General features: G+C 38.9%; 1 protein-coding gene across 1 annotated transcript in view; it reads right to left on the bottom strand.

Moving 5' to 3' along the window:
* NEK10 (NIMA related kinase 10) overlaps positions 1-10,207 on the bottom strand; it is a 139,093-nt gene that overhangs the window by 4,310 nt on the left and 124,576 nt on the right. Inside the window, exons 33-36 of the mRNA XM_015562099.1 lie at positions 9,826-9,936; positions 4,704-4,812; positions 2,714-2,766; positions 2,575-2,630 (exon numbers count right to left, since the gene is read on the bottom strand). Of these exons, the coding sequence (XP_015417585.1) occupies positions 2,575-2,630; positions 2,714-2,766; positions 4,704-4,812; positions 9,826-9,936 (329 nt within the window). The remainder of the gene's footprint in view (positions 1-2,574; positions 2,631-2,713; positions 2,767-4,703; positions 4,813-9,825; positions 9,937-10,207) is intronic.

The raw sequence follows: 10,207 nt of genomic DNA, 5'->3' as shown, positions 1-10,207 counted from the left end.
CAAGAGCGAGGGGGAGGGGGGAGAGGGTAACGTGGGGACAAGGACACATATGTAATTTCTTAATCAATAAAAAATATATTAAAAAAAATCATTACTATCACAGCTGATTTGATTTGTATTTGAAATTATGTGTATTTCCAGCTTCTAAAGTATTAGGCTCTTCTAAATAGAGCTTGAATTATTTCTTGGGAATTAATTTGGAATACCAGTAAACAAGTGATGGCTTTAAGCAAAACCAAGGGTTCTTTTTACTAGTCAACTGTAAAGAGTCTTTCTCCCAAGAAATATGTGTTGAGAAATAGAGATATGCAAAATAAAAAGATATCTACATTGAATCAACTTGCATTGCTCCTCCCACTCTCATTTAACGAATGACTATATAAAATAGATATTTAATGTGCATAGACATTGCTAGTAGACGCAGAAAAGGGAGTGTTATGGTTATATGGATTTATACATGGGTGAATCATTTTCATTTAAAGCATTTTCAGGAATATTTCATATATATCCTATGTTGCTTGAACTTGATCATTTAAATCATGTCTTCCTATTCTATTCACAATTCTGAATACAAATGTGAATAACGTTTTGCCTTTGTTATTAAGCATCTTATCTGTCTATCATAATAAGAGAATTTAAAATGTCTTTTAATACGGGAATATGTCTTTGGAAGTAGAAGTAATGTTTGATTTTATTTTTAAAATGTGATAGTTGAATCGAAAAACATAAGCAAATTTTTCAAAATAAGGCTGAAATTGTTTTTTTTTTTAAAGGAAAATTAGCTCATGTAAAAAGTTCTCTAAGTTCCTTAAACACCTGTTTTTTTGTTAATATTTAGTTGATTTTTCTGCAAAATATGAAGATAGGTATTGCCTATGATCCTGAGTCTCTGAGAAGATACAGATTAAAAACTGACAAGTATTACTTCTGCCCACACTTAAGACAAAGCACTTGAAATAAGATGCTAAGAGTCAAGAACAGAAACATTCACACTATCCATGGAAGGCTGCGTGTTCCCAGTCCGGGAGTAGACAGTGAAAAATTACATCTCTCCAGGAATGCTGGAAAGCTAGTGAACACGGAGATGGAGATTTCTATTAACAATATATCCTTGGAAAACGAGAATTACTCATCATTTCAGTTACAAATCAAAACAGAACTACATTTATGAAGGTAGTATTTTGGAAATATATTGCCACACCAAAAGAACAAGCAGTTGAATAATCTCCTGTGTGACTCATAAGAACAACTCGTGAAATAGAAGGAAAAACAATGTTGGAAACTGAACTAACCTCACAAAGAATCTAATTTCCATATAATGACCTTCACAGGATGTTCTTGGGCCCTCTTTCTCTCACCATGGCTACTAATAGTTACCTTTGGGGAAGACTTCTTGAATAATTTAAATCATGTCACAAGATAGTTTTACTAGTTAGAAAGGAAGGCAGCTCCTCCAGGCAATAAAAGGCCACTTTGGGAGAACAAATTCCGTAAGACTGTGCTTCCTACAGCTACTTTTAGCCATATATAATGTGCATGTGGTTGCTTACTATTCATGCATATTCTGTGTGGCTTCTTGGAAAACTCAAGAGACAACTGGTGTGTAGTAGACACTGTCAATTCTCATATTCCTTCATCCTTACCACTTCGAAGTGTGCCGGCCTGATTCTAACGGCCAGCATCTTCATTTCTTTTCCTTGAGAGTTTCTCTGGCCTCTAGAATGGGCTTTGTCCACTTTCCAGAAGGCCAGAAATGCCGGGTAACTAACATCTCCTGGGGAAAGGCCTCAAACAATAATTGATGGAAATTGGGGGAATAGTGAGGCCCATGTTCTACACAGGCTCTCAGATTCTCTGGTGGGATCAAGCTCCAGTCATCTACAATGGTAACTTGCTTGGGGAAGAGATCATTAATATTTTGTTTTTTTTCTATTGAATGATCTCTTCCCCTACCAGTGCTTCCTCTTAAATAAACTAATTGTACTCAAATCTTTGTGCACAACACCATGCCCAAGAGTAAAACTGTAGGAATCCAGAACTGGACTAAATTGACAAAATAGAGTATATTTTTAGAGCATCAATAATGGTTATAGTAGAAGATACTATACAACTTTTGTATAGGGTACTCAAATGGCAACACATAACAACAAGTCCCTCTCTCACAAACATAAAGTAACCAGAAGTGATTGTTTTGCTGCATTTCCCCTCTTGCATCCTATACAAGCAATGGATAAATTTCAGGGATGGAAATATGAGATTACAGTTCTAATGGAATGGAGCAAACAACCGCTTAATTTTTTAAAAAAAATCTAAAAATTTTACTGTGCTCATATTTTTATGGGAGTAAATTACTACTAAGTGGTCACCCTTTCTTTTCAACAACACTGCATCTGTACAAAAGATGAGAAACATATATTCTACCAATGGTATATCTAGTCCGAGACAAGATATTTTATAAAAGTGTTTAAAATAAAAGTTGGGAAAGCCCTCTGGAATCAAATATAGAGAAACCAGATCTAATATCCAATGATCTCAAATGATATTTCAAATTGGAAAGCAAACTCTAGAGCTCACCTGTTAGAAGTAAAATTGTAATAACCACTTTCCTCTAGGACTTCTTCAATCACAGTCTACAGTTGGAAAAAAAAATCAGGTTAGCACTGAGTTAAAAGCAACAAAATAAAATCATCCAGAGGTACTGCCGAAACCTCACCTGCATCTGCTCATACGTTATTCCCTCCTCCAAGTCAGAGCTGGTGGGGAGGCCTGCAATAAATGATGGAAAGTCTGACATTTGGTTCACATTTTCTTAGTTAGACTTTATTGGCAATTATGGCCAACTGCAGGGAGAACGGGTCAGTTTTTAATGATGAAAATGAGTACTGGCAAACATTCAAATAGTCTTGGCTTAGAACAGTCAAACTTTTTATCTTCCTTTAATATAGGTGCTTTTGAGGTAGCCATCACAAAATAATACACAAAGATTTAGGGTATTCCTCCAGAGAGAGAGAGAGAGAGAGAGAGAGAGAGAGAGAGAGAGAGAGAAGTGATTCCAAACTGCAACTACCTGATGGGTGAGTGTTCTGATCATTGAACTCTTACTAGTCCACAAGGTAGAGAATAGATAAGTGCTAGAAAGAAGATAAATTTTTAGAAGGAAGCAGAAATAGACAGTAAAAGGTAACAAAAGACCTGACCCTTTCCTACGGCTGCCTAGAGGGAAATAAAATCTATACATTTAATGCCAAAAGGCAATACTTGTTTTGATGTTTGGTCTGAGTATGAAATGCTAACACCGTAAGCCACCCTGATGCCACCCAAAGCAACATCAACCAGCTTGCACTCAAATCAATCAACACTGACTTGTGTGGATGCCCTGGGGCTCCCCTGCCAGTTTAGAGAGAGAAGAAAAAAAATGGGTTGAAAGTCAAGGGGAGGCATGAGCATGGGAGGTGTGAGGAAGCTTGCTTTTAAACCCCCAGGATCTGCTGTCTTTGCTTTTGCCTAGCCTGCTGTGACAAGGGATTTTCCTGGTCTGCTCTGGGGTGGGGTGTCCAGCTGTCCACTTGCTCTCAGGCCACAGAGAGACTTCTGCCAGACTCTTCAGTTCACAGAGCTGCTGTTGTCAGAAGGCTCACCTGCAGACTGACTCGCCTGCCTGGGAGATGCTTCAAAAGCAAATGACTTTAGACAACAGTTTATCTTCACCTTATGGATTTCTCGGGATCTATTTCACGTGAAATTCTACCTACACAGGCTAGCTTTATCCCAGGAATCGAAGACTTGGGGAAAATTTAGTAATTAATACATGAAATAATTTGCCTACATTAGGCAACCACAAAGACACAACCAAAGCGAGTATTTTTCTAGGCTGAGATGACAAGTCTTCATTTAACTGTAAACTGGACTTTTATCCATTCCACTGAGTGATGTAACTATAGTTTACACAGTCTCAAAAACTATGGAGGAATTCTGAAACCTCAAGTAGCTTGTAAACTTCTGAGAGTTCAAATGTCACAAGACATGTAACATGTGCTGAGTCCCTACTAATGGCCAAGCACTTTTTCCGAGTTTACATGGATCCTCACTTTAACCCTGTGATACGGGTACCATTTTTATCCCCATTTTATAGGCAAGGAAACTGGATGCAGAAAGGTCAAATAACTTGCCCAAGATCAGCTACTAAATGGATGAGCCCAGATGTGAATCTAGGCATCTATGTCTAGAATCTGTAAGAATCTGTACCTTTAGTCCCTATGCTATCTATAGCCCCCTGATATGAGATTTGTGCAAAAGAAAAAAATTAAATATGTCGGATGTGGATCCTTCACATCAGGTTCAAATTTTCTCCATTTTAAATATTCAAACTCTTCATTTCTGCTTTTTATTTCCCTGGATGCTTTGGGGCATTTGATTTGTCATCACCAGATAAGCAAGAAGAAATAAAAGGAAATATAATTCACCCACACGGATTCTGCTGTTTGTTTACAGTATTAATGATCAAGGAAGCTGCCACGGCCAGGGAAAATAACTCTCAGGGAATTTCTAGATTCCTACCATATCCCTTGGAACTATTTCTCTAGACAATGAAAATAAGCTCTATTTTTCTTTTAAATTGAAGATTATAATCTTTAAAGGTAACTCTCGCTCCAACAGCTATATTTCTCTGTGAGCGTCAGATTTCCCATGCTGGAGGCCATTACCTGCCGGTTCACTTGGGGACAGACTGTTCCCACCTGCTGAGTGATGTAATAAATGATAATCCGCCGTGAAAAAGGTGGGCTCGATCGGTTCTGGAGATCCCTGAGATAACTGGAACAGAAAAAGCAAAACCACATCATCTTTTACACTCAGAAGCAAATGGCAGGAGGCCTCTATGTGAGCTTTTCCATTTCCCTGCGACTGCACAGAAAATTTAGTGCTCTGTGCATTTCAATCCCTTGTAAATAGATACACACACATCTTCTTCCTTCCAAAATAACGTATAAATCAGAAACAGCCAAGTTACACCGAGAGCAAGTTAGATAATTCCCTGGTCATATGAAAAGAAAAAAAACGCTACACTTTATAGCTTTATGGGAGAGAAATAAAAAATAGATAGAAAAATAATGTCACGGATTGGGATATCAAAATGTGGTGTTTTGTGTTTTTTTTTAATCATGCGTAGGTGGAATGAACTTCAATTATTCAACAGAACAATATGTTTACCCCAAACCACCTATCTGCTTTGAACAATGCCTTCTTCTCCTACCAAAGCAAACACATTTCTTAATACATTTTCCTGAATAATTATTAATTTTAATTTCCACACATTGATTCCCACTTTAACAATATTCCCAGGTGATTCTAATGTGCAGCCAAGGTTGAGAGCCACTGCTCTAAAAGAAAGAGTAATTCACCAAATGATAGAATTTATTGAAGTTGCAATTATTTAATGCCCTTCTGTGCAGCTGAAATTTTTAATGAGATTTTTGACTATAAACATTTTTTATCCTCCTTTCACCTTTAATTCCAACCAGCATGTGGACTGGCCAAGGTTTAGTGCCTGTGCTAACATAATATACTTTTAAAATGTCGACTCGTATTAACAAACATATGGCACAATTTGGACCACATAATAGTAGTTACCTTGGAGTCACGTACTTTGTTAATGAATTAAAATACATCATAGTGCCCTAGCTGGTTTGGCTCGGTGGATAGAGTGCCGGGTGGTGGACTGAAGGATCCAGGGTTCAATTCCAGTCAAGGGCACATACCTGAGTTGCTGGAACCAGTCAGGGTGCCTATGGGAAGCAACCAATTGATTTGTCTCTCTCACATCAATGTTTCTCTCTATATATCTCTCCTTGTCCCTTCCACTCTCTTTAAAAAAATCAGTGGAAAAATATCCTCAGGTGAGAATTAACAACAACAACAACAACAAAACCCATAAAATAAAATACATCATGTTCAATCACTGGGGAAAACTGTTTGGCAGTATATATATTAAACTTAAACAACATTTGCCTCCCCTATGACAGCAATCCCACTTAGGTAGCTACACAAAAGAAATGACTATGTGTCTGTCCATCAACAGAAACATATAAGAATGTTCATAGCACTTTTGCTCACAATAACCCTAAACTATAAACAGCCCTAATGTTCCCTGGTAGCAGGAAAATAGAGATGCCGTGTTGTGTTGTGTTGTGGTGTGCTTACCCAATGGACTTCTTCAAAGCAATGAGAAAGAACAGACTCTGGACACCCACAGCAAATGGGTTGAGCAAAAGAACCAGAATCAAAAGAATACAAAGTATATGACTTCACTGATATACATTTTCACAATCAGGCAAAACTAACTGATGGGGATAGAAATCAGGAACATAAGTGCATTGTGGCAGGGGCCAGGAAAGGGCAGGCAGGAGCCTTCTGAGGGAGGAGAACTGTTCTGTGTCAGTGTAGGTGGCGGTCACATAGGGGAACATATGTGTTAAAGTTCAGGGAGCTGTAAACGTATCTCTGTGTGCATTATGCATTTTATACCTTAATAAAAACATTTCATATTAGCAACATATAGCCCATGAATGCACTTTGGATGCTGTTAAAAACAAACCATTTGTGTTTTTCAATCTCCATGTTGCCAAACACTACACTTTAGGAAAAAATATAGTTCTATCCTTTTACATTCCTGAAAACTTGGGTGTTAAGGGAGTTGGTTGCTGCTTGTTTAGTTTCTAGACCACTTTAGTGAAAACATTAGAAAATATCTGTATTTTTTAAAAGATGTGATTTATCATAAATTCATTTTCATTCATATTGATACTTTCTATTCTAATTTGAGTGACTATCTGCTATCTTGTTTGTTTTTCCTTCCTCCCAAACTGGAAGTTCTAGTTCCCAGAGACACCTACACAATGACTCAGATGCTTTATTCCTCTGCAGCTCTGGCCAAGGTGGAGCCCACGGGACTGAAGAGCACCTCAGGTGAGTTATGAATAAGGACCTTCATTTGTTAGAAAAGGGATTTCCCTTTTCATTTATTTATTTTTAATTCCTCTCTATAGCCTGCTGGGTCATAGCCACAGTGATCCCATAACGACTCCTTCAGGCTAGAGACCTGGTCCCTAAGTTTCAGGAGAAGTTCCAGAGGGGAAGGTGGAAATCAAATGCGTTTGACGTGCCCTCACCACTCGCTGCTCCCAGGGCCCTGGTGGGTGACCATGTCAGTCACAGGCTAGTTGGCCACTCCTCCGTGGTTGTACAGGGGATGAAAAATCCATCTCTGAACAAAAGTCATCATTAACAAGAGATTATGGCAGAAAGGAGGAAAAACAGAGGCCACTGGTTCTTCTCATTTAGATTTAGGTGGGGCAGGAGGGCTTCCTTCTATATTCATATGTGAATATATTATATAGACCCAACATAGAATATATTATATGGAATATATTCTATATTCAACAACTACACATCAAGCACCTACCATGTGCCAGGCACTGTGCAAGACCCTGAGGGAATCAAAGAAGAATGATACATTTACTGCCTTTGGGAAAAACAGGAAAGGCAGGCAGATGTCAAGGTACTTAAAACACAGCAATATGTGTGAGAAGGGCCTGAAGTAGGGGGAAAGGGAGATGAGTTCTGGACAGGGAAATGATGGAAGGTTTTTACGGAGGAGTTGGTTTCTCAGTTCAGTGGGGAAGGATAGAAAATACGTTGACATCCCAGGATGAAGATTTCTTTAGCACCTAGGAGATGAGGACCGACTGACTGATCAGGAGGTAGACACCATGGTGGGTGAACCACCACAAGCTCCTATCAGAGGAGAGGACCAGAGCTCTCATCATAGGAGAATTTAATCTGCCTCTTAACCACGGTGAAATTAAAGATGACTTGATGCCCCTTTGGGTCCCCTCACCCATGCTCCCTGAACACCTGCCACCAACCATCCATCCCTGCGTCTACCTCCCCAGACCCAGGACAGAAGGCAGGTGCTCTAATGAGGGATGCCGCCATCATACAGAAGCAGGCAGATAAGCTTGGGGTGCAATTTAACGAAAGGAAGTCTCTCTTCTATTAGGAGAGAAAAGACAGCAGGGAAGGGATCAAAAGTGAAAACCTAAGTAATCAAAGAGAAAATGATTTGCTTTGAAGACACGCACGGATGGAAAATTACTTCGGGGGAAGAGCCGCGCCACCTTTGTGCACCAGACCGTTCGCGTCTGGCACTTTCATCTCCTCAAGCTGGGATTTCTGTTAAAATGAATTTTGTGTACAACCGGGGTTATTCTGAATATCATTTTAATAAGGGTATAAAAACCTTTTCATCTTTTCATGGGAGATTGGAGCTTCTGTCTTTTTAAAATCTATTTATTGGTGTGAGTGAGATGATACAGAAATATGTTAAAATAAATATTGATCTGCGGCCTCCCCCACTTCTGTTCTGATCTCCCCAGCTTTGTTGCTTGGCCTTATTTGCCAACACAGCCCATGGAAGAAACCTGGCTCTCTAATCTCTGGTGAGTTGGGGTTTAGGCTTTGTTTACTTACTTCTGTACCTTTTATTTTTTCCATCTTCTGTGTGTGTATGTGCAGCCACCACCGAGGTAAGGTAACAAAGCCAACACACTGTCTGAATTTCTTATCAAAGAGCCTGAATAATGAGCACATTTATATCTAAGATTGGGGACACTGAAGGAAAAAGAAACCTTAAAAAATGTCATTAGAAGCACGACTGTGCCAACGTTTAAGTATCTGATGAAACTTTTTAAAATTATATGAAATTGGAGTGGGACCAAGGATCTGTACCCAGGTGGGCCCAAATTGCCCGGGCCTTGGGTCTTTCGGGGACAGGTATGGGAGCTTATAACCATCTTCACGCTTGTATTAAAATGCTATTGAGCAGGACAAAGGGATTTCCTGTCACCATGTTGTTAAACAGAAACAAACCATTTTCTTCCTGTCTGGCTGACTTGACCTTGTTGTGATTTAGTTTCTGAATGTATGAATAGAAATATTTACTAGCACCTGAAGTCTAGGAGGTGGTAGAATGTCAAGATGGAAAGAACCTTACAAATAGTTCAGCCTATCTGTAAGGTTCTCAGAGGGGATAAAAAATCATGGTTGAGATGGTTACGTGACTTGCTCAGACTGGCAACGCTCAATTTAGGGGCTTATTGAAGAACATTCTAATAAAAAATTGGGATAGAGTTCTCTCAAACAGATTAAAGTCTATTTAGAGTAAAAATATTTACTAACATTTAGTCTTAGGAAAACATTCAATAATATGGAAAGAACTTTCTGCTGGTCTTCTGAGAATAGTGACTTCAGACATAAAGGTGAGAAAATGAGAAGCAAAGACATATTCTTGACGTAGTGTCTGAAGCAATCTGAATGATTGTCCCCCCACATTCGTATGTTGGAACCAATCCCCAAGGTGACTGTATTACGAGGTGGGACCTTTGAGAGGTAATTAGGTCAGAGGAAGGAAGCCTTCTATAAGTGCTCTTATTTTTAAAAATGCCTTTATAACAGGGGCCTAGGTGGGCTCCCCTGTCTCCTCTGTCACGTGTGGATGCAATGAGAAGTAGACAGTCTACAACCTAGAAGAGGGTCCTGAGGCTGGCACCCTGATCTTCGACTTCCAGCTCCCAGAACTGTGGGCAATAAATCTCTGTTGTTCATAAGCTCTTTGGTTTATGGTATTTTTGTTACAGCAGCCTGAATGGACTAAGAAAATAAATACCCTTTAATAGAGGAAAGAGTAGCGGGCAAAGGAGGTGGGAAATTTAACTCAAAGGATGTGTTTTTGTTAGCCAAAGAAGAATTCCTAAATGTAGCATACCATACCTTTTTAATTTCAGATTTCAAATTACAAGGGTTACTCTGCTGGCTGAAGAGGGATTTCTTGAATCTCTCTATAACCCTTCTTTTCAAATTGTGGTGCAACGCTGGAGGAAGCTGTATAAAGTGAGAAAACAATCATTAGAAGCAAATTGTTCACACTGCACAGCTGACTGACTCTGGGGAAGCATTTACTGGGGGGTCAGTGTAACAATATTCGCTCAACAGGACTAAATAAGAATGTAAATTGTACTCCAAATAGCATGAGTCTATGTTACAATTTTTAATTCTATGATCCAGAAAAAATATATTACTCTGCTGCCTTTCAAAAGGCTGCTTAATTTATCTTACTGTTCTTTCATTGTATTGACATTATTTTTCATATAAC

The sequence above is a fragment of the Myotis davidii genome, unplaced genomic scaffold, assembly GCF_000327345.1.
Source record: "Myotis davidii unplaced genomic scaffold, ASM32734v1 scaffold1910, whole genome shotgun sequence".
In the NCBI taxonomy this organism is placed as follows: domain Eukaryota; kingdom Metazoa; phylum Chordata; class Mammalia; order Chiroptera; family Vespertilionidae; genus Myotis; species Myotis davidii.
The sequence above is the reverse complement of the archived record's forward strand: the minus strand, read 5'-3'. Positions and strand labels throughout refer to the sequence as shown.